The sequence below is a fragment of the Synchytrium microbalum genome (genome assembly GCF_006535985.1).
Source record: "Synchytrium microbalum strain JEL517 chromosome Unknown SmJEL517_scf0001, whole genome shotgun sequence".
NCBI classification, from domain to species: Eukaryota; Fungi; Chytridiomycota; class Chytridiomycetes; order Synchytriales; family Synchytriaceae; genus Synchytrium; species Synchytrium microbalum.
The window spans coordinates 356,490-384,427 of record NW_022158350.1 but is presented as its reverse complement, the minus strand read 5'-3'; the positions used below and the strand labels follow the sequence as shown (position 1 = coordinate 384,427).

Here is a 27,938-nt window from a genome sequence, read left to right as displayed (position 1 = left end):
AATGAGGTGATGTTGAGGGTAACAATTTGTCCAAGTGCTTGCTGATGGTAGAATGTGCTGTTGTCCCAACTGGGAGTATCGCGGTCTCGGATGGCCAAAAGGCACCTATTCCATATCTTGGGCTGGTCGGCTTGTGTGCCCAGCATACCCTTGACAGACTGTGTCATGTTGCACTCCTTATAGAGCAACGGCAAGATTTTAGAATTAAAGTTCTTGGAAGTCTGCGACATGCTGCTCAAGGATTTGCAGCCAGAGGGCAGCACATCGACCATTGGGTTGGCTCTCACACCATGGACCTTTTTCAAGATGTGGAGGAGTAGTTCATGAGGAAGGTCATTCAAAGTCTTGACTTCTTCCATGGTTTCGAGATTGTAGAGACTTTAGCTGGATCAAGTAATTGGTCGTATATGTCTGATGAGGGATGAAATGTAAGCGAAATCTTTAGCCGACGCAGTTGTTGACCATGTTGCAAATTGAGAGTACGGAGGATAGAGACGGCTTACCAAATATGATTTTGCACTCTGAAATATACGCAGAGGCAGCTCCTGCAGCTTCGTCGTCAGTCTTTATATCTGTTTCTCTCACCAAGTTTTGGTTTCCAGACTTGATGGACGTGACTTTGTTCCTGAGTGACCTTTTACGACAAAAGATTCACGGTGTTTCCCTAGACAATATTAATTTAGAGGCATTTTATCAGCGAAGACACGTGCCTCTTCCATGGAGAAGCGAGTCTTGACACAAATCTTCGCTTTATCACAGAAAACCACTGGACCTTGCCCCCAGAGTACAACTCAGAGAGGCAGGTTGTAAGCTTGAATAGAATAGAAAGGCGATATCATGGCTGCAGATGCGAGACTGCCCATAAAGTAAGTCCTTGGCACCAAAAAGAGGCACCGCCCTTCAAATTCTTGCTTTTCAACATACCGAAAGATTGGAGAACTTGTTCAGTATCTTGCACACGGAACTAACAATATATATTCATAAAACTCGTCAATTAGATTCCAGGAACATGTCCAGGTACTCTCTCTTACCCTGCGCATTCCTCGAACGCGTTGAAATCTCGTCAACATTTTTCACATTCATCTTGTCGCTGTAGTCGCTTCTTGACGTTTTTATTATTCCACCACCACCTATCATCGCTAATTTTCACTGTTTCTAGTTACAATCGTTGGGCATCAATGCTGCCAACATTGGATTTAACACACTCACTATGGAATCGGACAAGTTCATATGTGTGCGTGAAAAAGTCGGCGATGTCAACCAGGTCGTCATTATCGATATGAACAACCCCACTGATATCATGAGACGTCCGATCACTGCTGACTCGGCAATCATGAATCCTGTATCAAAAGTCATTGCCCTGAAAGGTAAACCAAAGCCTTGTCCGCACACTCTTTTGATCAATGCTCTCTTTTCGCTCTGTGATCATAGCATTGACGTTGATCCAATTCTTTCGCATATTCAGCCGGACGTACACTACAAATCTTCAACTTGGAAATGAAGTCCAAGGTCAAGTCCCATGTCATGAATGAAGACGTAGTGTTTTGGAAGTGGATTTCTACAAAGGCATTAGGTATTGTCACCGAATCCACCGTATATCATTGGTCAATGGAAGGAGATTCTCAGCCAATCAAGGTGTTTGATCGACATCCTTCTCTGGCTGGCTCTCAAATCATCAACTATCGCGTCAACTCGGATGAAAAGTGGTTGCTTTTGATTGGTATCTCTGCTCAGGTGGGTGTTCAATGATCCCTTTTGCTCGAAAGTACTAGTTTATAACATGATTGTGAGAATAGGAGGGTCGAGTTGTAGGCAATATGCAACTGTTTGCCAAGGATAGAGGTGTTAGTCAACCTCTAGAAGGTCATGCTGCTGCGTTCGCTGATTTAAAGTTGGATGCCGCTGCTGCTCCAACCAAACTATTCACTTTTGCTGTCAGGTCTGCAAATGGTGCCAAGGTCAGTTGAAACGCAAAAAAGCCAACGAAGGAGTCTCCCTATGTGCTTACCGCGAAACTCACTTAATTTAGCTACATATCGTCGAAGTGGATCACAAAGAAGGAAACCCACCCTTCCAGAAAAGAGCAGTAGACGTATTCTTCCCTCCCGAAGCAGTAAATGACTTCCCAGTCGCAATGCAAGTTAGCAGAAAATACGATATAATCTACCTGGTAACCAAATACGGCTTCATTCATTTATACGACTTGGAGACCGGTACATGCATCTATATGAATCGAATCTCTGGTGACACCATCTTTGTCACTGCTGACTTGGAAGCAACGTCCGGTATCATTGGTGTCAACCGAAAGGGTCAAGTCTTGAGTGTCTCTGTAGATGAAGAAAACATCATCCCATACGTATTAAGCACTCTAAATAACCCAGAACTGGCATACCGTCTTGCTTCTCGTAATAACTTGCCCGGTGCAGACCACCTTGTATTCGATCGATTCAATGTAATGCTACAAACTGGTAACTTTGCTGAAGCTGCAAAGATTGCTGCTAGCTCTCCTCGAGGTGTATTACGTACTCCTGCTACCATTGAAAGATTCAAGCAAGTGCCAGTTCCGCAGGGTCAATTGTCGCCTATTCTACAATACTTTGGAATATTGTTGGAAAAGGGTGGTCTGAACAAGTTTGAGTCCTTGGAGTTGGCCAAACCAGTATTGCAACAAAATCGAAAGCAATTGCTTGAGAAATGGCTCAAGGAAGACAAGGTAAACGATATGCGCATCATCGCTGTCGGACAAAAACGTCTCACTGTTGATTATTTCAATAAATTGTAGCTTGACTGCAGTGAAGAGCTCGGTGACATTGTAAAACAGGTTGATTTGACTTTGGCCTTGTCAGTTTACCTTCGTGCCAATGTTCCAAGCAAGGTAATGGAATTGTTGCATTGATCGTTCCAAGCTCATTCAGCTAAAAATGATTGTCAACACCAGGTGATTGCTTGCTTTGCTGAAACAGGCCAATACAACAAAATCATCTTGTATGCCAAGAAGGTTGGCTATCAACCCGATTACGCGTACTTGATGGAATATATTATGAAACTAGATCCAACAAAGGGTGCCGAATTCGCAAATCTACTAGCAAATGATGAGGCAGGCCCTCTCGTCAACATTGAAGGCATTGTTGATGTCTTTGCTCAAACGAATAACGTCCAACAAGCCACTGCATTCTTATTGGATGCTCTGAAGGGCAATCGACCTGAGCAAGGAGCTTTACAGACTCGATTGTTGGAAATGAACTTGTTGCAAGCTCCGCAAGTTGCTGATGCTATTCTTGGTAATGAGATGTTTACTCATTATGATCGAGCTCGTATTGCTCAACTTTGTGAGCAGGCAGGATTGTATCAGAGAGTACGTTGACGATTCTTTAGGATCTTTTTTGCTCTTTTTATTTGAATCCTAGCTCATTCTTTCCCCGTTTTTAGGCCTTGGAGCACTACACCGATATATATGACATAAAACGAACGATTGTTCACACTAATCTGCTCAATCAAGAATGGGTTGTGAACTTTTTCGGTCGACTATCGGTAGAACAATCACTAGAATGCTTGAAGGAAATGTTGACCAACAATATCCGTCAGAACTTGCAAATCGTTGTTCAAGTTGCTACAAAATATTCTGAGCAACTTGGTGCTAGCAATTTGATTACCTTGTTTGAATCATACAAGACTTTTGAAGGTGAGGGCAAATCAGACCCTATGGTTTGCTCATTTTGGAGATGACCCATGGTTTTTTGTTCCATTCATTACAGGGTTGTATTACTTCCTTGGATCCATCGTCAACTTCAGTCAAGATCCCGAAGTGCATCTCAAGTATATCCAAGCTGCTTGTAGAACTGGACAATTGAAGGAAGTGGAACGTATTTGTCGTGAGAGTCATGTCTATGATCCTGAGAAAGTCAAGAACTTTTTGAAGGTATGATTTTCTCCAAACAAAAAAGCGAAGCGGTTATACAGCCCGATGATAACACTCTGTGTTTTGCAGGAGGCCAAGCTCAGTGATCAACTACCATTAATCATTGTTTGTGATCGATTTGGATTTGTTCATGATTTGGTGTTGTTCTTGTATCAGAATGCTTTGTTCAAGGTATAATATCATTAACTCCTCCACTTTTTTCCATCACCAAACTCACACAACTCATCAACACGCAGTACATTGAAATCTATGTCCAAAAAGTTAACCCAGCAAGGACACCGGCTGTAGTTGGTGCTTTGTTAGATGTAGATTGTGAAGAGTCCATCATCAAAAACTTGCTTACATCCGTTCGTGGTGCAATGCCTGTAGATCAGCTAGTAGAAGAAGCTGAAAAACGAAACCGTTTGAAGCTTCTGTTGCCATGGTTGGAAACACGACTACGTGAAGGATCAACCGATCCACATGTGTATAATGCTATTGCCAAGATCTACATTGATACTAATACGAATGCTGAGGCTTTCTTGAAAGAGAACAAGGTACGGAACTTCTGGATTGCTGGGTTTATTTAAGTCTTCGACACTCATGATACCCATCCACAACTCTTCTAGTTTTATGACTCTCGTGTCGTTGGCAAATACTGTGAAAAGAGAGACCCATACCTCGCATTCATTGCCTACGAACGTGGATTATGTGATATGGAGTTAATCGATGTAACAAACACCAACTCCATGTTTAAACACCAATCTCGATACTTGGTAAAACGCCGTGCTCCTGAATTATGGATGTCGGTGCTTCGACTAGATAATCCACATCGTCGTGCCTTGATTGATCAAGTAGTAGGCACTGCTTTACCAGAAACGCAAGATCCTGAAGATGTATCTATTACTGTAAAAGCATTCATGGCTGCTGATTTGCCAAACGAGTTGATTGAGTTGTTGGACAAGTTGGTTATTGAAGGATCCGCATTTAGTGATAACCGTAATTTGCAGAACTTGTTGATTTTGACTGCCATCAAGGTATCTGCATTTATTGAAGAGGCCTTTTTTGGTGTGTCCTTGCTCACAATATCTTTTGTGATATAGGCTGACAAGACACGAGTCATGGATTACGTGACCAAATTAGAGAATTACGATGCACCTGATATTGCCAATATCGCCGTTGGAAGTGAATTATATGAAGAAGCCTTCACCATATACAAAAAGTATAATCAGCATTCTAATGCTATCCAAGTCCTAATCCAAAACATCAACTCTATCGATCGGGCACATGAATTTGCCGATAAGGCTGATAAACCTGAAGTATGGAGTAAGCTTGCCAAGGCTCAGTTGGATAATGGGTTGGTTAAGGAAGCTATTGGTGAGTCAGACACATCTCGGGGAGTAGATTCCTTTTTTTGGCTGACTGAATGTTGTAGTTTCAACTGCAAATTCATCGTCTCAAATTAATCGTCTTTGCTTTTGCAACAATAGATTCATACGTCAAGGCCGACGATCCAGCCAACTTTGGAGAAGTGATCCAGGCGTCAGAAAAAGTCAACAAATATGATGACTTGGTCCGATTCCTCCAAATGGCACGTAAAAAGCTTCGAGACCCAGTGGTAGAATCCGAACTCTTATTCGCATATGCCAAAGTGAATCGATTGGCTGATGTTGAAGAGTTTATTTCTACTCCCAACATTGCTCAAATTCAAGCTGTTGGTGAACGATGTTATACTGAACGAATGTTTGAGACTGCCAAGATCTTGTTTAACAATGTATCGAATTGGGCACGATTGGCTCCTACTTTGGTGCATCTGAATGAATTTCAAGCTGCCGTTGATTGTGCTCGAAAGGCTAATTCTACTAAGTGAGTGTGGTCTCTCAAGTGTGGTTGTGAGTTCCGTAAGCATCGTTGACGATTTTTTTTGGTGGTGAAAAGGGTTTGGAAGGATGTCAATGCTGCCTGTATTGAATCTGGAGAGTACCGTCTTGCTCAAATCTGTGCATTGAACTTAATCATTCATGCGGAGGAGTTAGAAGTGAGTCTCGTGTTCAAACACCCATGGGTCATTCCTTTTGATTTTTTTTTTGCCATGTCTTAAAACGTTGACAAACCCCTCTACTCTTGCTTTTAGGATTTGATCAGACTGTATGAACGAGGAGGCAAATTTGAAGAGCTCATGTCCTTGATTGAAGCCGGTCTTGGATTAGAACGAGCACATATGGGCATGTTTACAGAATTGGCCATCCTGTATTCCAAGTATAAGCCAGAACGACTGATGGAGCATTTACGACTCTTCTGGCAGCGCATCAACATACCAAAAGCCATTCGAGCTTGTGAAACTGCACATTTGTGGGGAGAATTGGTGTTTTTGTACACGCACTATGATGAATATGATAATGCAGCATTGACGATCATGAGTCATTCTGCTGATGCGTGGGAGCATGCTACTTTCAAGGATATTATTGTCAAGGTTGCGAATTTGGAGATCTATTACAAGGTATGTGGGAATGGTTTACCATGGATTTTTTGGCTTGTACTAAGACAATTCATATATAGGCACTTCGATTTTATCTTGATGAAAACCCACTGCTTATAAATGACTTGTTGGTGGTCTTGACACCCAAGATTGATCACAATCGAGTAGTACAACTCTTCCAAAAGACCAACAATCTCCCATTGGTTAGACCTTATCTTGTTGCTGTACAACAGGTAATGTGTTGTATTAGGTGATGGGATTTCTACCGTACATTGGAACTCTGAGCCATTTCCCTTTGTTTGTTCAATGTTTTAGGCCAACAACAATGCAGTGAACATGGCATACAACGAACTATTGATTGATGAAGAAGATTTCAAGTCATTGAGAGATTCGATAGATCACTTTGACAATTTCGATAATATTGCATTGGCTCAACGATTAGAGAAGCATGAATTGTTGGAATTCCGTCGTATTGCTGCTCACTTGTACAAGGTGTGTTGAGATGCATCGGTTGTAATGATGTTTTTTTTTGTGCTTACCAGTTTCTTCTTTCTCGATTCATTTAGAGGAACAAACGATGGAAGCAATCTGTTGCGCTTTCCAAGACAGATCAACTGTACAAGGTAGAGAGAAAAGACCGACTTGCCCTCACCAGTATCATGCACTGAGCTACTTCAATCCCTCACTCATTCTAACATATACGCATAATATAGGATGCCATGGACACTGCAGCCGAATCACGAGAAGTAGAAGTTGCCGAAGAGTTGTTGCAATACTTTATAACGAGTGACAAGAAGGAGTGCTTTGCCGCATGTTTGTACACATGTTACGACCTGCTTCGACCGGATGTAGTATTGGAAGTAGCATGGAGGCATCAATGGCAAGATTTCGCCATGCCGTATTTGATCCAAGTGCTTCGAGAGTATACAGCCAAAGTGGATGTATTGGAGAAGGCTAATGCTGAGAGGACTGTCAAGGAAGAAGAGAAGGAGAAGGGTAAAGAGTTCAAGATTGAGCATACTATGAACCTTTTTTTTTACTTTCCTTTTGTACATTAGAAACAACTGCCATACTACCCAACCAAACGCTAATGATTACATATGCTGGAGGAGCACCACCACCCGCAGGATTCACTCCAAGCGCTGTAGCATATGCACCTCCACCACAGAACGTGAATGGATATGGATTCTAAAAAAAAGGGAATGCTAGTGGGGGGATTTTCTTGCAGGCCAAACGTTTTTGCTTAGAGAAGGAGAGAGAGAGTATAACTATTGAAAAAGAAGCACAAGAATGTAAAAAACAGAACTTTGTTTACAATCAAAAGTGTGGTTTGCATGTTGGTTTTGTTGGACGTGATTTTCAATGCCAAGAGAGCAACTCCTGTTACGCGTATTATAATTATTATAATCCTAGGATACTATCCATATAGGGTTCCATTCATTCACAGCACTTGACACTTCAGTTGACCAAACACTCTCAAAAACACCTACCAAATTTGGCAACAGAGACAGACTCAAAGATGGACGACAGGAGGACACAGGCACTTGCCAATTACAGAAAGAGGCTACTGGAGCATCGGGAACTGGATGCAAAAGTAAAAGAATGTAAGAAATTACTAGGATTCAACGAAAGTATACGCGTCACCATTCATAGATTCAATCTGAATGGATTGATGCAAAAAGAGAGAGGGTCAGCAATTGAAGGCATTAAGTCTAAAATTATTTACTCTATCGCATCTAGTACGATTAGGCCTACGAAGCCTTGAAAAGGACTTTGACAAGACAGAAGATGACATTAAAGCATTGCAATCTGTGGGCCAAATCATTGGCGAAGTGCTCAAACAATTGGATGAAGAGAGATGTACGTGTGATATTTAACAGTTGTGCGATAGTATGGTTGACAATCCCTCGTTGTCTTTTATTCAACATCGTGTGCTTCAACATCGAAACCCTTCACAAACTTGAACACTAACAGCTATACCCAATAGTCATTGTCAAAGCATCAAGCGGTCCAAGATATGTAGTAGGATGTCGAAACAAGGTCGCCAAAGACAAGCTCAAACAGGGTACTCGTGTCGCCTTGGACATGACTACACTGACAATTATGAGAATACTACCTCGTGAAGTTGATCCGCTTGTATACAACATGTCAACTGAAGATCCTGGAGATATTACGTTTGCTGGTATTGGTGGGCTTGGTGAACAGATTCGGGAATTGAGAGAGGTAATGCATTGTGGATAGAAGTAGTGTTAAGTGTTGGGGGTTTGGCATTTGGCATTTGGAGCCATTCGTTAATTTTCTGGGTACGTTTTTTTGGTCTGCTTTGCCTAAAAGAACCTTCTCGCGAAAATGCATAGGTCATTGAACTGCCGTTACTGAATCCTGAACTCTTTATTCGTGTTGGCATCAAACCACCAAAAGGTGTCTTGCTATATGGGCCTCCCGGCACTGGAAAGACTCTGTTGGCTAGAGCTGTGGCTAGTACCTTGGAATGTAACTTTTTAAAAGTCGTATCAAGTGCTATTGTTGACAAGTATATTGGAGAATCGGCTCGTCTCATTCGTGAAATGTTTGGTAAGACACCGTGGCTGGAATCTATGAGCATTCCTCCGGGCTTTGCGTTTTGTTCAGTGATTGATTCCAAGTTGTCTCGTTTAGGATACGCGAAGGAACACGAACCATGTATTATTTTTATGGATGAAATTGATGCTATTGGTGGAAGACGTTTCTCAGAGGGTACCTCTGCAGATCGTGAAATTCAAAGAACTTTGATGGAGGTAAAAAAAAGCTATCCTTCAAGATTTATTCAACTGTTGCAAGTCCTCCGCTCACATCTCATACTCATCCTAGTTATTGAATCAAATGGATGGATTTGATTATCTCGGTCAAACGAAATTGATTATGGCGACAAATCGTCCTGATACTCTTGACCCAGCACTATTACGACCTGGTCGATTAGATCGAAAGATTGAAATTCCATTACCTAATGAACAAGGTCGAATGGAGATTCTCAAGATTCATGCTGGCCCAATTACCAAGCATGGTGAAATTGGTAAGACTTTGTGATTGTGTTGCTTACTGAAAGAGGAAGTCTTGGCAAAAAAAGGAAAACATCGACGCTTTTCATGACCAGTACATGCCTTCTCATCCTCATTTGCTCACAACGTATAGATTATGAAGCCATCGTCAAGCTCTCTGACTCATTCAACGGAGCTGATTTGAGAAACGTTTGTACAGAAGCAGGCATGTATGCTATTCGAGAGGAGCGAGACTATGTAGTGCAAGAAGACTTTATGAAGGCTGTTCGAAAGGTTGCTGATACCAAGAAACTTGAGACCAAGGTAAAGCAGCTAAAAAGTGTACTATTACGACACGTTTGGATTTATCAGTTAGTGACTTCTGTTATCCTTTCTAGATGGATTATGATAAAGTCTAGGATGCAGTTCTCTAAGAGCATTAGTAGTCTTTTGTTATTTTCCCCCTTGTGTATTGTAAAGAGTAACATGATAACCAATTCGAAGTTTGTGTTTTGACAATTTGGCGTCAAATGGCTCAGGTTTTTTGGATTGGTGGAATTAGGATCGTTTTTTTCCCTTAGTGGTTGGAGGTCCTTGAGACTCGTGTCTCTTGATCATGTTTGTTCACTCTCTATATTTCGAGTGTGCCACTTTGGACGCAAATTCGAGAATTAAGAGCAAACATGTTGGAGGCAGCCGAAGTATTTGAATCACTCCAAAATATACATTCTTCTCCTCTGATTAATGAGACCTCTGCTGAGAAAGGTGTACTGATTTGGACTGTTACCCAAGACGTGAAAAGTTGAGATTGTCAATGTTTATTTGAAATATAGAGGTTGTGGTCCAAGATGAGAGTCAAGGATCAAATTTCTAAGCATTTCAAGCATCCGTAAGAGAATTTCGAGTCATTCCATGGATAGCAAACTTCAAGTCAACGGCCAGACCATCCTTTCGACAAAAGATCAATTTAAAGGAGAATAAAAACGTTTTATGTACTATGAGCAATGAAAGCAAAAGAGTAATATAAAATATTAAAACATGTGTATTGCATACATTTGATGTAATCGTACTAGGAAACCAAATCATAAAGGAGAAACTACTAGAACTTCTCACTAACAACCGTCCAAACAAGCTCGCTTATAAATTGCCAAGACTAGCAAATCTTCTCGTATACTGTGGTGGGTGACGCACCAGCCGAAGCCGGTGAACCATCACGCCGGGGTTCAGACCAATATGACAGTAATGGACGCCACAAGGGCACGCAAGCTATCGATTTTGGTGCTTCAAACAGCGATTCATGTGATATAAACTTTATGCAGGAAGTGGGACGCCGTTCCAAGCTTCCTTTCAGTCTCATTCACCGTAATAGTCAGTCTTCGGAACTCTCGACGAAAACAGCCACCATGGACTAGCCGAGCTTCTTTCCCACAAATGCAAAATTTAACGATCATGTAATTTTTAATAATTTACAAGCTCAAATTATGATACAATCACTGTAACATGTTTGAACAAATGGTGCCAAATTCCAAGTTAGAGACTGCTCACAGCTTGGAAAAATTGACGAAGAGTGTCAGATAGAATATTTGGTAGGTCGTCAATAGACTTGACATGGACAAAGTAATCGAATGGGAAGGTGTCCATATAGTTCGACAACTATTGACAAAATACCAAAATCAGTTCGAATGCTGGCTGGAAAAATTTCGACTATACGCGCAAACGTACTTTGAGCTTAGTCCCAGAAGCATCTTGTTCATACACCACATTGGTCATCTTCATTATAGACTCACTGCCTCTCAGACTATCAATGATCACAAAGACAGAAATGACTCGCTTCTCAGCAGCTAGCCGTACCATTGACTTGACTGCCTCATGATCATTCATAATACCATCAGAGATAATAATCTGCAGTCCCCACAACTCATTCTGCTTATATTGATTGTTATTATTGGCGTCAAACATTGCCAGCGATTGTACCATCAAATCACGAACGTTGGTCCTTGTTTGAGCAAACGAGAAGCGACTCATGACATTGGCACCACTCGTATCATCAAACGCACGTTCAAATGGATGAAGAACTTGCATTGATTCACCAAAACTGGCTATAGCGAGCTGTCCTACTTCAAGCTGTGATAATGCTTTGGCAACCACAGCGAGTGATTCGTATGCTAATTGGACACAGTGAGACTCGGCCATAGATTTAGAGTCGTCGATAGCCAACAAGACTTTATATTCTCGTTTGTTTGGTTTGGTTCTACGTAACCAAATCTTGTCCTTTTTATAATTGCTGGCTATATATGGTATGATTTTCCTCATATTGAGTCGTTTTCCAGTTTTATAGTCACCCTTGAGATGGGATAGTAGTGTTGGAGCCAAGATTAGCTGAAGTTGATTGTACAGGTGGATGGCAAGGTGACGAGTAAGATGGGTATATTTTTGCCACAGCTCATGCTGGGTGGGTTGAGTGGCTGATGTGGTGTGCTATGAGAAAGTAGGTGTTAGATATTCATGTCCTCATGTACTTCGTCAAACATCCAACCACTTACCCCATCCTCCATCCAATTCGCAACCGCCTGCTCCAATTCTTCACGTAGCTTGACCATATCTTGATTTACATCATCTTGTGCTTCTTTTTCATCTTCAATCATATCAGCTACATTGTTGAATCCGTCTCCGTGGTCTTCACGGGAGTCATCAACATCATCTACATTTGCCGATTCAACGTCCATCCCCATTTCATCTTGCCTCTTGTTCGATTTATCGTTACGTTGAGCTAATGGGTTAGATTTAAATGGTTTAGATTCAGTGGGAGGACTGTCATCCGAGTCCTTTATGGGTGGGGGTATGGTGTTATTATCATTATTTTCATCTACACCTTTGTTATCGAGTTCTTTGAGCTCAAAACTAGCTTGTTCAGCTGTTGCGTCACCAACAGCTTGAGCATCAGAAGCATCTTGATCGTCGTGGACATACTCGAAATCAGTCGAGTCTCCAGATTCTTGTGGAGCCATTTCGCCCTCTCGAATCTCATGCAAACGATCAAGCCAACTCTTTAATGCGTCTCCAAGACTACGATGTGGATTTACATCTGGTTTGCGATTTTGTGGTCTGGGGCGAGATGATTGCCCAGTAGGCTTTTGTTGTTGCATCATGTCGGAACCTGCTGCATCAGTAGCTTCGATGGTTGTACTGTTGGAGCCGTTAGCACCATTGTTTCCAGTATCATTTCTATTGTCATCTTTGGTATCTTCTTTAGACTCGACACCAAACTCCCCTTGAGCGCCTAAACAAACAACAAAGCGATGAACAAATAACCACAATTAGCTGAGAAAAACCAGATATCATACCTTGAGATTTGGAAGACTGAGGTTGAATTTCGTCACCGTCTTCTTTCTCGACATCTCTTGTCTCTTCATTCTCTCCGTCGACATGATTTTCGTCTTTGGCACCAACAGAGGCGTCATCTGGCTCATCACCACTTTCATCCATATTCTCATCATTAGACAGATCTTCATTTTGCATATCCAATTCGTCGACATCAACATCCATAGGATCATCCAGGTTTGATTTCTCAACGTCAGAGTTTTTGGTACCATCATCGTGGTCCTTATCATCAAGACCTCCTTCTTCTGATCCCATTTCTGACGCGTCCGATCCTATATCCGAACCAGCTTCTGATGGCTCTGGTGGGTTTGATGGTAGCTCTAGATCTAAATCGTGTTCTAATATTTCGGGATGTGACTGATCGATGGAGGCTGGTTCATTCTCTTTAGCATTTTCGTCACCACCTTGATCTTGTTCTGGCGCTTTATCATGTTTATCGGTAGCTGGATTTTCGTTTTGTTGCGTTGGGTCTAGATCGTTCTTGGCAACAGTCTCAGATAATTGACTTTCGTCATTGATTTGAGGACCTTCTTGCTCATCTTGATCTGAGCCTCCATCACCAGAGTTCTTGACTTTATTATCACGGTTTTCATCAGAGTGTCCCAAATCACCCATTTCCTATTACATTGAAAGGATTAGTTGGCTTGACGACAAAATGGCTTCTGCAAGAAAAAAGAATTCTAGAATGAATACATACCTCATCAGGCTCTTCACTGTCTTCTTCTTGGTCTTCCTGGTCAGACTCTCTTTCTTCAACATCTTCCATCTCCCCTTCAAAATCATCTTCCATTTCCATTCCTTGGTCTGTCGTTTGATCCTTGTTCTTTTTGGTAGGCTGTGGTTGATCACTATTTTGACGACCCATATTTAAATCAGGCCAGGGAATTGCAGCACGTGTACACGAGACTTACTTGGTATCTAAAGCTTGTTCTTGATTATCGAGCTCGTCTGTAACATCCTTCAACCCATCACCTTCGCCAATACCAGTTCCATCTACGATATCACTAGCAGATGGCTGTTCGGTATCATCATTTTCACTCTCAGCGTAACAGAAACCACGAGTGAGAAGATTGATGAATACACTGGTCACAATATGACCGAATTTACAGAGTGAGTCGTAAAAGATGGCGAATTCCACTACTTTGAGATATAGTTTATGCAGACATTCTAGCAGACCTTGTTGCGTTGCTGGAGAGATACTTGAGTGATGAGATGAGAGATACGACATCAGCTCTTCATCGAGTTGTTTCATAATGGGTACCCATTGTTGGTATACTCGACAAGATTCTGTTAGGGGACTATCCATGTTTGCAGAAGGCGATGCTAATGATGCGATACATGCCATGATTTTGTTCGTACTCTCTGCTTCGTTGGAAACACTATCATTGCTTTCCATAGCACTTACTAAGACGGAAGCACTTGCAGTCACGGATGGAATATTGAGTAGCTCGACTCGTTGAACAGCATCTACTGCTCGTTTACAAAGCTCATCTACATCCTCTTGAGAAATGAAAGACTGGTACTTTGATACTTGAATGATGCGGTGAAGATCGTTCTTTACGGGAGTAAGGTCGTTCTGAGCTTGCTGAATCTTGGTTTTCGTCTCTGCTGTCTCTATCATATCGGCTTGACATAACATGGCGTAAATATTACACACGACATGATGATGTTGAGACAATAAGGCCGTTGCCTCTTGCGTTCTTACGAGGTGAGTCGATTTAGCCAATGGCTGGATTAATGATAATAAAGATCGAGAGACCCTTGCGATTGTAGAATTCAACGAGGTGGCGTCGACGATTATTCGGAAAACATGATTGCTGAGGGCCCCACATCGTTGTGAATCATTTAAAGGTAGTGTTGTGATGGGATTTGCTACAGCTTCGTTCAATATTGATACTTGAGCAAACACCTCGAAATACTTGACATCACTATTGTCACGAATGATTCAGTTAAATTCCGTTTAAATGTAAAAACAGGAAAACGACTGTCCATTACCTAAACTCTGGCAATTGTGGTTGTGATGATATTCTAGGCAAGGCCTCCAGCACAGATCCAACTCTCTCGGTATCAACATACAACCAACTTTTCTTATCCATGATCTGATGTGAGGATGACAACCCAAGACGTTTAAGCTCACGGAATACATCAGCTAAAGCCTTGGTTGCTACACCCTTTGGAATTGCTAGTTTTGGCTTCTTCTTTTTATCATCATCCTTCTTATCGGTGTCAGCAGCTGTGTTTAGACTGTCAGAGTTTGTATCCTGAATGCCCTTGATGCTTTCCAAAGCTTCCCAAGCTATATCCACCAACTCTGGACCAAAACCATACAGATTGTGACGTGCGACCCATTGTCGATCTAGCTCTATAGCACGTGCTTTATCTGTGCCAGGTCGAATCAAATGGGTTTGTCGGCCGGTCTCAGACACTGTCTTTAGGACATTCAGCATTGGCTCTTGCAAGACATCTCTGTACTTTTTGACCCACTTCATCAACTGATGGTGACTCTTTTTGGCACTGGCTTCCAAGGCATATACGTTTACGTCCTTCCAGCTAGCGATCTTAACAATGTCAACTAGTTGAGACTGGATGGGCTTTTTCTTCTGATTTATAGTGTTGGATAGATGTGGTGATAATAGACGGTAGAATCGATAAATATTATGAATGACAATGGTTGATTCTTCTTCGTCGTCAAGCCCCTGTTGGTTACTGGCACACTGTGACAATTTCAGAAATTGGTAAATGTTCCAAATCATGCCTAGACGAGCTTCGAATTCACCGCAAGGTGATGATAGACAGAATTCATCCAATGCATCCAGTAAATTACTAGCTGAAGACTTTGAGGCTACTAAAATACTATAAAGATGTATCCACAGAGCCGATACTCCATCACTCATACGTTGCTCTTCAACTTGTAGCAACTGCATCCAAGAGGACAATTCCAGCTTTCTCCATTGAATGATCAATTGGATCAAATCATTCATTTCAGCTTTCAGAGAGACTTCTCGACTAGCATAAGATTCCCAATCATTTGACTTCATCAGCAATACTTGCAGTCCGTTCAAGACTCGTGCAATCGGCGTGTTCATGGGCATGTTTGCAAGTCGTGAGCAAATCATTGCCAAGCTTTGAAGTCCATTATGTTCAGGCCACTGTGCCAAGAGTTCAACAATTCGTTGTTGAAACCTTATCAAAACTGGCATACAATGTTGTGACAGTTGATCAGGATTGGCATCTCGATAAAAGTCAGTTGAGGTTTGTTTTAGGGATTTGCGAATGTCGTTGATCAGCATAGTTTCACCCAATGCCAACTTGCTCTGTTCTTCTCTAGTTATATTACTACATTTTGCTAGTGTAGCAATATAAAGAGACGTGAAGTGCTCCATATAGATACTACTGACGGATCCCGACGAAGTTTTCTGAATATGCGACAGAACGGAATTAAATAGTCGGACTAGCTGTATGTTGAGATGACTGAGGCCAGATCCTGCTGGCGACGATTTTGATTTCTCGTCGTTGACTGGCGGCTCCATAACTGTATCGTCTTTGGCTAATCAACCAGTGCGTTAGATTTATGTTTAAAACCCACGTTGCTTCAGCATAAAAACGATAAAATGACTCGCCGCAATACGTACCCATCATGTCTGCAAAGTCCTCATCATAATTAGCAAACGTATAATCCGTCAAGTCTATTTTAAATCTGAAAAGCGATGTAGAAGCAATCTTCTCATCATATTCCTTTTGGACGTCAGCCTTCCATTTCAGTGCTAAAGTCGAGACAACATCTCCAAAATCTAAAATATCGACATCATTACAAACCGAAGCGACAAAGTTCAAATATTGAAGTTTCTGGGTATGGGCGTCTGCGACAGGCCAACAAGGTTGATCAAGACCACAGACCACCTTTAGCGATGTTTCTTGTGATTTTGGTAGATTAAGCAAACGAAGACCATGTTTGATGTAGAGCACTACTTGACAGATTGGCTGCAACAAGTCTCGGTACATGGGGTAGCTAGTTTCCATCTTGACTATGAAGGCAGATAGCATGCTTTGCAAATGATGCTCTCGCTCCGTGTTCGGTTCCACTAAATCGACCAGATGAGAGACGTTAGGCAGTACATTGGTCATGAGCATCAATACATCCTGGAATATATCGGAAAGCTGTGGTGTTTCTGGTCGTAAAGCCATCCGTCTTTCGTATTTAGCGAGGCGTTTCTGATATTCAGCGACGATTGACTGCCTTTCATTTATTTTGGGATTCTCACGACTTCCGGTCGTCAAGTATTCCATTTCTGACCTCACAGTAATGTCGTCTTGAAGAAGACGTATGTGTTCAGTTATTGCACCACGTTTGACTGCAGGTGATATGGATGGATCCATGGGAGTTTCGGGTACATACGCCTTTATAAAAGCAATGGCGTTCACTACGTATGCTCGACCTCTAGCTTGGTCAGCCGAAACACCTTCTCGTTGCACTTCAATTGGTTGAAGACTAGACTTGGACATCTGTAAAACCCCAAACGGCCGGTGAGCAAAAAAGAGCAATGATAAAATGGATTCTAACAAATCTATTTACCAAGCTCGTGAATCGTTCCAGAATGCAATCGTCGGCTTCTCTCACGTCCGGCAACGGTCGATTCTCAATAGCCAACGCAATATTAGAAAGCTGACTTGAGAACGACTCAATATCTGAAATATTTATCTTGTCTAGACTCGTTCTGCCAAAAAAAAAATCGTTTAGACCAAGGTGATCGTCCTGCAAATGACAACTAGCGCAACATCATCAAACTTACAAAGCATTCAAAACAACAAATGGAAGTGAGTCCTGATAGAGCACTTCACTTCCAGCAGATGATTCAACCTTGACTCCTTCCATGAATCGAGATGCAGAAAATACTGCATCGCTAATGGCGACACGAGGAGTGAACCAAAGACTTTTGAAGAATCTATAAATTCCGACTGACACAACTTCTTCCATTTGTGAATCTGCTATGTCTCCTTGGTTAACAATCCACTGGAGACGTTGAAGATACTCCATGGCTGCTGGAGTTCGTGACGATTTGGTTTTACAAAATTCGAGAGCATTTTTGACTAAACTAGTGCTATCTCGAGCGTTACAAACAGAAGCCAAGACGTTCACTTCGAATATGGAAGCAACCGAGTCGTTTACCACCCACTGAGCAACCGCTTGCAGACGGTCATGCAAAGTCTGAAGCGATCCAAGTGGAATCAGCTGTTGGTTATCAGCTTGTATCAACGCCAAGGCCGACTGATTATCCTGATTACTGAGCTGTTCACCAACTGATTGGAGCACAGTGAGCAAATCTGTATTATCAACTGATTCAAGACTTGACAAAGTTGCCAACGCCTGTAACACATCCGACTTGAATGCATCATTTACAGTCAATAGTGGGTGCAACAGCCATGATTCCGATGTATGTGGAAGCTGAAGAGTGTTGTCAATTTTACGAAACGTGGATTCTACGTCCCATATGTCACGACGTCTGGTCATGCTACCTCTCCATTGTTTCCATAGGGAGCTAACACTACCGAATTGATGATTGCTGAACAATGCCATGGCTCTCGATAGACTAGTCGAGGATTTTGGCAAGTTTCCACCAACTGCTTTATGGAATCGTCTGCACAATACATAGAGTTGCATGATGTCCACAGTTTCTTGACGTAGACTATTGACCAAGTCATCTCGATAATCCCATGCGCAGTGCAATTGCTTCCAATCCTAGATTGATGGATCGGTGTCTTTAGCTGGTTTGTTTGCAATATGCAATTTAACAAATTGATCCTCACTTGAACCGCAGGAAGCAGGTCAGAGATATCTCCCACAAATTCAATGCTGGCTCTACCCAACCACATCAAGATCTCATCAGTCCAAGATTGTGCAACGATGCTTCCTTCATTCATAGCAATAGCTCGTTGCATGATAGAACTTCCTCCCTCCGTATTCTCTTTCTTACTATATACAAGTCGGAAGTAGGCTCGTCGTCTGCCATGATAGCTAAAATCATCATTTACGTTAACGACTGCTTCTAAAAGCTCCTGTGCTAGAGCACCAAATCCTGTAAGCCAAGAAGATGCGAGGTTGACGTCGGATTTATCAATCTCGTCTGCTAAAGATTCCGATGAAGCGAAGACTGATAATGAGGCTGGGTTGATTATGGAAGCATAATATAAAGCTGATGATTGCCAGACAACTCTATGCTGGTTGATTGAGTGAGGCCATACTGTTGGATATGCCATATCAGTCGTGGTAGAGGTCTTTAAAGTCGATGGCAGATTGAAAAATGTCGTGCCAATCTTTTCGCCACGTTGTAACAATTCCATTGTTACCCGAGCAGAAGAAATCAACGACCTGGCGTCTCGAGTACAATCTACCGAATGACACATATCACGTCCAATTATACCATTGTGGTTTAAAACACGAATAGCATCAATGGATTTGGGAGATGAAGCCCAGACTGGCGGAGCTAGGCTAATTTCAATAGATCGATTCCTCATTGCTGGAGAAATCTCACCATAAGCTGGATCCATTGTCATGAATATGCGGAAGTTTGGATGAGGGTTGACGATAATGACCTAAAAAAACGAATGGTAAATAAACAGACTTGGTAAATCTCCGCAACTCCTACAAAGGATTCTTGTTCTTACCTCTCCGTTGACTAGACCTCTTTCATTCAACACAAGGACACCACCAGGCTCCAACAATGAATTCAGACGGTCCAAGACACTTGCTGTACAAAAGTTTACATTATCAATCAACAGCCAATGACCGTTTTGCACAGCTCGGACAAGAGCTCCATCAACCCATTCAAATCGTCCTGATGTACCACCATCACGAGCTTGATGATAGCGCAGCAAGCTACGACGAATAGAAGCAAAATTGACGTTCGTGATTCCAGCCTGACTAGTCAAGACCTCCAAATCGTTAATAATATTGTCGACGTTGACATCCGAGACTTGAGAATACTGTAATCGTTCTAGCAGAGCCGCTATATTATCGTGTTTGACAAGGGCTCTCATGAGTCTCTGGTCAACTTGAGTCAGCTCGAGTACTATATGAGACCATAGTCGATCTAAACTTTGCTGTTCAAATCCACCCAAGAGCTCAAGAGCGTCCACACCAGGATTCATGGCGAATTCTGATAGTGGTTGTTGTGCCACAGCAGCTATATGGCGAATCAATGTGGTTTTACCAGATGCAGCTGGACCTGTGAGCAACACAGGCCAGTTCATGTTGACTCCAATCATTAAGTGTGCCAGAGCTGGTAATAGTGATGGCAATATAGGCAAATTCAGATGCCGTTCTTGGAAATCGGGATGTTGGGATCGTTCAAGTGTCGCACTTCCAATCTAATCATCAGCAAAAAATGGAAAATTTTAGCTTAGTCATTCACATAATTACAAAATAAACATGATTCAACAAGTAGTATACAAACCTGGAAATGAGTGGTCGTCATCTTCCAATGAATATCAGTATGTGGTTGGCAGCCAAAGAGACTCTCAATAGTTGAGCAGACCTCATTCCTAGAGTCTTCAGTTCTCAGACGAGCAACAAAAATCAGATCCAAAGAATCTTCTAGGGACACAAATGGAAGCACTTGAGCCCATCGTAATATATCACGAAGGTTAAAGTGATCGAGTCCTTTGGCTAAATAAGCGAAAAAAAGTTACTCAGCAAAAAGAAACACGATGAATCGTCGTATTCCAAACTCACATTTGAATATAGACAACAACTTGATCATCTTCTCACACAAATCCAGTGACAAACTCGGATGTAAAGACTTGACAAGCAATCTCAAATCCTGATTATCAAACTCTTCCATATACACTGCCGTGAACCGATTCATAAAGCTCTTTGGTAGACCTTTACGCCCGCCACCTTCTATATGCGGATTCTGGGCTGCAAACACCCGGAATTCTTCATGGCATGGGAATTCTCGATTAAGTTCTGGTATGAATACGGTACGTCGGAAATCCAAACATGCGTTTAGTCCTTCAAGTACAGACTGTGATGCCAAGTTGAGTTCGTCTAGTAATACCCAATGACCTAGTCGCATAGCACTCAAGAATGCACCGTCTCTCCAAGCGAATTCACCAGCTTCGCCATCTTCTACTGGCAAGTCTGAGCCAAACAGGTCCATAAGATCGGTTTGGTCACTGAGATTGATTCGTACTACGGTCTTATTTACGAGGCGACCCATAGCCGTTATGAGACTGGTTTTGCCAACTCCTGGAAGACCTTCCAATAAGACTGGTTTGTTGATTTGAAGTGCTCTGACTACACGAAGAGCGTTTCTTGATACAGTTGGAGCCAAGAAATCAAAGTCGTTCATGGCATCCCTGTTGTCAGGCGACGTTGCGTCATATCGTGGAAGTGAGAATGGACCGATTCTCAATTGTGACGGATCATCAATTGCGAGTGTATAATCATCCCTGGATGAATGCAGTGCTTCTATACATTCTTGGCGAATTTTACATGCCACTAAAGAAGTTGTTGGACAGAAGTGAGTTCATTCGAGCAAAAAAAGCAAAGTCGTCTCTGCAGCTGTCTTTTTTTTTGTTGTGGCTTACACGACGAAGACATCATTCCATACAATGGATTAACACCAATACCATCCACAAGCACCATCATAGCACCATGAAGAAACCCTTCATCCAAAGACAAGGCCATCGACATTTGATTGATAAACCCAGACCAGCCCACCATATCACGTAAACTGACAACCTCATACCACGGCTTTTTCAAAAGACTAGCAAACCAAAGTACGAATTCCACCATTCGTTGAGCAAGAACTTCTTTATCATCATCGATAATAGTCAACCGGGCTTTAACAACCTCTTTTAATTCTTCTGGATTACTCAATACTGAAACCCAGATTTCAGTGAATCGATTACGGAGAGCAGGCGATAATTCACGCTTCCCGTAATCGCCACCAGGATTCATGGTTGCAAAGAATCGGAATTGCGGGTGTGCGTGGAACATTTCTGCACCACCGCTGCCACCACCCTTTTCTGTTAATACCATAGATCGTGACGTTTCGAGTAATGGATTGAGGCGTTCTAGGACTGAGTCATCAGCAAGTGATAATTCATCCAATAGGAAGAAGTCTCCAGATTTGACTGCTTGAGTTAATGGACCATCTCGCCATTCAAATCTATTACTGGCTGCTGTAGTAGTGGCTGTAGCAATATCAGTATCTGGTTTATCATGACTCGTCGACTCGACTCCCTCCATGGCATCATTTCTGACTGGTCTCATACTACCCAAGAAATCCGATGATTCTGAAGACTGATGTGCATTGACTACAACAAGAGACTTCTTTGCCAAAGCACTAGCTACATATTGGCAAAGCGTAGTTTTACCAGTTCCAGTTTCACCAACCAGTAAGACAGGTTCTGAATGTTGGATACATCGAGACAAGAGTACAACGACTCGTTTAGCTTCACCAGTCCAGTTTATATACGTTTGTAGCGTCGTTTGTTCTGGTGTTTGATCTGTAAATAGGGATGCAAAGAGCCGTTCATACATTTCAGAGACTTGTAATTTACATCTCATGCATTTCTCAAGTGCTTCCTGTACTACGAATTTATCTTCAGAGACTCGAATACGTTCTGCTAGAAGCATATATCCGTTTTCAGCCAAGTCTTGATAGCTGAGTCCACCACGATCACCCCAACGAAAGAGATCTCGTAAAGTGATGAAGCCATCACGGTCGAATACACGTCCACGACCACGCTTAGCGTGTAGTTCGTTAAAGACTGATACAATGGCTTTAGCATGACTAGGAGCCATATTACATCTTTTCTCCAAGATCACACCTAATTCATCTTTAGGTACTTCATCGAAATGAAGTTCAAGGAATCGATTACGGAATGCTCGTGATAGTGGTTTACGACCACCATACAAACCAGGCGGGTTTTGAGTAGCAAATAGCATAAAGTTCGGATGTGGCTTTATGATTTCATCGGTTTCTGGAATACGTAGTTCACGATTATCATCCAGCAGTCTATTCAAGGCTTCAAGTACATCCGTTGGTGCCAGATTCAGTTCATCCAAGACGATCCAATGACCATGTCGTAATGCCGATACCAGTACACCATCTTGAAAGACGAGTTTACCAGTAGTATCACTAGCATAACTACCCATATACTCTTGCAAATCTGTATGCTCTGAGTTATTTACACGGACAAATTGATGACCGGTTCGTTTGGCCAGGTAGTTTATAATACTGGTCTTTCCAGATGACGTTGGACCTTGAATGAGAATAGGATACTTTCGGGCAGCGACAGATCTCATCAGATTGACAATGTTTGTATATACAGATGGTGTTATGACATAGTAGGGATCCACAGTATGTTGCAGAGGGCCAGAGTCGATTTTGAATGGTCCAACTGATATTGATGGTCCATTCTCATTTGAGTCGATTGCTTCATATTTGAGACCTAATGGAATGTTGCAGATTTGAGAAAAATTGGCACTCTGCTTAAGCACTCTAAAACATCTTTATATGCAACAAAAAACGATGACCAGACCGACCACAACATACCTTGTCGACGAAAGGTAATCAAAGAAGTCATCGTTCTCAAACACTCTTTAGCACTTTCAGAGCCACATTGAGTAACAAACGTCATAACCAATCCTTCAAACAAGCTTCTATGGAGACCTAAACTAACAGCCTGATCTCGTGCAAAAGTCAGGGCCCGACTCAATGTCCTTATACTAGTATGCAAGACAGCTCCTCCACCATCATACATTGTCATACCCTTTATAGTATAATAAAAGTCAAGCACGTCTTCAATCAACTGTTCAGAGTTTTTAGACATTGCTAATACATTGACCAAGTATTTCTGGACAATGAGACGTAGATCTCGACGGTTGACATCGGGTGATTCGACAAATACTTCGGTGAAACGTGACCTGACGCCTGGTGGTAGTTCACGTTTGCCCGCATCTCCAGATGGATTCATGCAGGCAAATATGCGAAAGTTTGGATGTGGTTTTATGGGATGAGTGTCACCACGTTCTAATAGTAGGATGCTGCCTTCTAAGAGACCAGACAGAGTCTCTAGAGTTTCGGCTGGAGCCAAGTTGACTTCATCTAACAAGACGTAATGGCCATGTTTGAAGGCTTTTACAAGCGGACCTTCCTCAAAAGTGAATGACATGCGACCCTACGAGAGCAAAACATATGCTGTTCACAAATAATTTCCACGACAGACAGAACACACGTCTCTCACCTCATTCTCAAGCTCTACGCGCAGCTTGCCAATCCTCGTACTCAACAAATCCCACTCTTCAACTATAGTGGCATCCAAACGTCTTTTTTTCGACGGTTGATTTATACCACCATTACCGCTAGTATTCAACATACTACGAGCCTTTGTAACACCACTTTCAAAAGTATTGAGTAATGGCTTCCATCGTCTCTTGCGTCGTAAACCATCAATGGAATCCAAAAAGGCAGTATTGGATTTGGTCGGGAACGTTTTTACAAACAATTCATGGAAATCATCATATAATGGCAGCATCAGTTGATTGACTTCAACAGGACGAAAGCCGCCCAAGAGATCAGCAGAATCCGATTGTTGAGACAAGTTCAAACTGACGAGTTTCTGACCCATCGAGTTGGCCAAGTGTTGGACTAGAGTGGTTTTACCAGTTCCTGTTTCTCCTACTAAAAGTATAGGTTCTTGATGGCTTATAGCACCAGCAAGTATCTGTAATAGTCGTCTAGCATGAGTGGTCTCGGCAAACGTCATGGTTTGTGAGACGGAAGGAGTGTTGGACATGGTTATTGGCAACGAGTATCGACCGCATACGACAACTCCTTCACTAACGGCCATAGGTTCTGGAGCATACATATCACGATAAAATGCGATACGGTGTTCTGGCAAGTTGAGTTGCTCACCAAGGAGATCCATAATGATGGATCTAACAGCCATATTGGGAGACATTTCACCCAAACAGACAACACCTTCATAGAATATATCCTCCCATAACTGTAATGTTGGTATTTCGTTCCTACGACTACTCGTGATTTGATTTATACGTTTGCACCATTTGAGGAGATCTCGTGTAGTCAATATACGACCTCGAAAGGATGATTTATGGGAATACGCGGCGACTGCTTCAAATGCTCGGAGTATATCTGCGACTAGTGGTTGAAGACGAGGATATAAATCTACGATGACTTCTTGAATCTCATTCATTGGCATGTGTTCAACTGTAACCTTATGCCATAGCTGGTCTATATGCTGATTGGACGTAGATGCACCACTCATTGTTTCATGGGTTCGTCTAGTCCCGAATATACGGAATGTTTCAGCAGCTTTGATGACTTCGTTTCGAGATGGTATAGATAGCTGTCTAGTTTCTAGTAGAGGTCTTAATACAGATATGACGTCGAGAGGTGCCAAGTCGACATCTTCGAATACAATCCATCGTCCATCGCGGACGGCACAAGTCAGAACTCCAGGCTGCCATTTGAATTCACCTGGAGCTGTACATATATATGTGCCTATGAGAAGCTTGCTATCTGTTTGGTCTCCCAAATGAACTCTCAATACCTCTAAATTAGAAAAAGGAAAGGTTGTTGAGTGTTTCGCGAATCGCGAGGAAGAAAAAAGACTGTATTCAGAGAATTTCGATTGCACCAAGCCTCATATTCACCTTTCTGACCCATGAGCCTAGCTGCTTCTTCTACAAGTGACGTCTTGCCAGCACCTGCTATACCAGAGAGTAAGGTGGGCATTCTCAACGATATGGCCAAACCGAGCTGAAACAAGTTTCGTTGTAAAGTCGACGTTGGTGTAAGAGGGTTATATGTACTTGGTGGTGTCGACGTAGCTTCCGGTATTGCTTTCATCAACAGGACTCCAGCCAGATTGGCAGTCCAGGAGCACAAGTCTGTAGGTTTGACAATCACGGTCGTACTAGTGATACCACGATCTATTATACCATTTGGAGGTGATGATTGAGATACTGCAGTCGTAGTATCATTCCGTGTGCTTTCTATATCCGAAGGCAGGAATAAATAACTTCTTTCTATTGAATCTATATGTTCTTCGACGCTCCTGCCAAAGAAAAGGAAGAAATATGGTAAGAAAATGGATCTGCGCAACACGCCTGACAAAGCTTACGCTCCCGATTAGTCTAAACAGCTTACATCAGCATCAACAAACTAGCAAAAACGTGTTTTTTCAAGAATTCATCCTTTTCTTGTTGGACCATGTTGAGTAGCTCGGCGATACAATGAGCAATATATGCACAAGTGTATTCATCGGTTTCTGATAGCAAATTTACAAGTTGATGAATAGGCCAATTGGGAGTATGAACACCTCGTAATTGGACTAGGAGCCTCAGCATGGCTCTAGCCAAAAACCGTGCCTTTCTAGGATTTGAGGTATGATTTGACATTGGATTCAGAGATTCAAAGTCGGGCGTGAAAGATATGAGGAAGCCGACCGAGTGCCTGTGTACATAGTGCGTCAGCGTCTCTCGTTTTTGTTGGCAACTCTTGACAAACAACCCAAAGTTCCATATGGTGTCTACTAAAGAAGTTCAAAAGACACGCGCATACCCTAATAATTGAGGTGCAACAGACAAAACAGTAGCCAAAGCTCCCAACAAGAGCTCAGATCGTGTCCAATCCCAATCCTTTTCATTTGACGGCGTTGCACAAGCACACTCATCCAACACCCTCTTTTGACCATGAATAACCATGCGCCCTCTCCTATCACGTTTCAAAGACTTGACCGGGTCTTTTGAAACAGACTGATCGTCTACTGCATCACTAGAAGGGCAACAAACTGGAATCACACTTTGTTGATTCAAGCGTAGTCTAGCTCGTCCAACCAGGTCTACGAGGATTGGACGACAGTTTCGGGTTAATACGAGTGTAAGGCATGGATGGAGAAGGAGATCTGACAGGATATCTAGTCGTTGGGATGTGTTTGATGTCGGGTTCGAAAGTTGATCAAAAAGAGCTTGTGGGATGCATTGAGAGCTCTCCTTGAGGATTTCTGTTAGTTCTATTGTATAATCAGTCGATGCGCCAAGCATCTCTTGACCCATTTATATGTCTGTTTGCTTAAAAAGCTCGGATTTGATGTTTTGTTTTTTGAAGCTGAGTTTGTGCAAAAAAAAAAAATTGAGTTTCGACGATGTGTAAGGACAGACTGTTGTGAGGCGAAGACAAGGTGATCATAGATTTCTGATTTCTGTATATTTAACGCGTATTCTTTCGCGACAAGCTACTCGTTAATCGCAAAAGTTCTCCAAAAATCAGTTAGGTAGTCCAAGATCAAAAATGCTTGCAGATGGGATCGAAACAGTTCTATGCTTCATATTCACGACCAAATCAAATAGCAAAAGCATATCAATGTGCAAAAGAACAGTTGAAAGTGTTTCTGAGGTGTGGGCATTTAGCTTCATAAACTTTTCCTTTTTTTTGTTGTACGGTACGAGAACTAGTTCTTGATCCGCATCAACTGACATGCTCCGCGAGTTCAGCGATGGTGAATCTTGGCCTCTCTGACTATGTGGTTTGATCTTGTAGTCAAGTACAATAATCGGCTCCAAGAGCGAAAAAATGACCGTATAGTACAGTATCAGCATAAGAACAAGAGTCCCCCGCACACGATTCTTCCGTTCTCAAACAAGATTCATGTCTCATGTGACATCTTGTATTGTACTAGAGTTGCCACGTCATACAAAATCAGGCTATCGTTGACTCCATTGGCATAAAGGGTTACACTTCCAGAGCAGAAAAAGTGCTTACAAGCTAGATCATGGATGCCCTCGTATCTTATCCATTGAGAACGTCAGTTTGAGTCTACCTTCATTTGCTATGATCATCGAATCAAGACAGCATTTCCACACGGCAGGGCTGACAAGACTCTTCTCAAAAGATGAAGTAGGAGCGATTGACTTGATTATCTTCAGCTCCAACCAAAAAAAACACCGAAATCGTAGGCGTGACCAAGGAACATGCCTGTTCAAGCGACGTGTGTGGGTGTACATGTCAAATCCCAAATGATGCCAGTAATGGAAAAGTGGTGAATGAGGCCCTGGAAAACCACCAATGGGCGAAAAGCGTTAGATTCCTGAAATATAGTCGTATGACGTATAAGACAGAAAAAAAGCAGT

The 27,938-nt window shown here is 42.2% G+C and overlaps 3 protein-coding genes across 3 annotated transcripts; 2 read left to right on the top strand and 1 right to left on the bottom strand.

Annotated features, from left to right (window-relative positions):
- Positions 1 to 837: 837 nt before the first annotated feature.
- SmJEL517_g00095 (uncharacterized protein) lies at positions 838 to 7,569 on the top strand (the record flags this gene model as incomplete). The annotated part of the gene is made up of 22 exons (XM_031166025.1): positions 838 to 866; positions 999 to 1,017; positions 1,160 to 1,367; positions 1,466 to 1,734; positions 1,797 to 1,958; positions 2,030 to 2,713; positions 2,783 to 2,875; positions 2,939 to 3,355; positions 3,430 to 3,682; positions 3,756 to 3,919; positions 3,989 to 4,090; positions 4,156 to 4,455; positions 4,528 to 4,935; positions 5,002 to 5,275; positions 5,389 to 5,764; positions 5,837 to 5,936; positions 6,033 to 6,398; positions 6,458 to 6,610; positions 6,693 to 6,869; positions 6,944 to 7,000; positions 7,091 to 7,373; positions 7,436 to 7,569. 22 exons carry the CDS (start codon positions 838 to 840, stop codon positions 7,567 to 7,569), a joined length of 5,028 nt encoding a protein of 1,675 aa, XP_031028007.1.
- Positions 7,570 to 7,896: 327 nt separating this feature from the next.
- On the top strand, positions 7,897 to 9,813 carry SmJEL517_g00094 (uncharacterized protein; the record flags this gene model as incomplete). Its single annotated transcript, XM_031166024.1, has 8 exons — positions 7,897 to 7,981; positions 8,118 to 8,237; positions 8,365 to 8,600; positions 8,735 to 8,951; positions 9,036 to 9,154; positions 9,228 to 9,429; positions 9,549 to 9,718; positions 9,793 to 9,813. The coding sequence occupies 8 exons, from the start codon at positions 7,897 to 7,899 to the stop codon at positions 9,811 to 9,813; spliced, it is 1,170 nt and encodes a 389-aa protein (XP_031028006.1).
- A 1,111-nt stretch (positions 9,814 to 10,924) lies between these two features.
- SmJEL517_g00093 (uncharacterized protein) lies at positions 10,925 to 26,852 on the bottom strand (the record flags this gene model as incomplete). The annotated part of the gene is made up of 20 exons (XM_031166023.1): positions 10,925 to 11,047; positions 11,117 to 11,872; positions 11,938 to 12,674; positions 12,739 to 13,393; positions 13,473 to 13,623; positions 13,687 to 14,703; positions 14,771 to 16,322; positions 16,408 to 17,278; positions 17,349 to 17,490; positions 17,566 to 18,512; positions 18,581 to 19,366; positions 19,439 to 20,140; positions 20,227 to 20,438; positions 20,505 to 21,272; positions 21,362 to 23,233; positions 23,338 to 23,962; positions 24,029 to 25,359; positions 25,461 to 25,864; positions 25,957 to 26,262; positions 26,371 to 26,852. The coding sequence occupies 20 exons, from the start codon at positions 26,850 to 26,852 to the stop codon at positions 10,925 to 10,927; spliced, it is 14,439 nt and encodes a 4,812-aa protein (XP_031028013.1).
- Between the last annotated feature and the right edge of the window lie 1,086 nt (positions 26,853 to 27,938).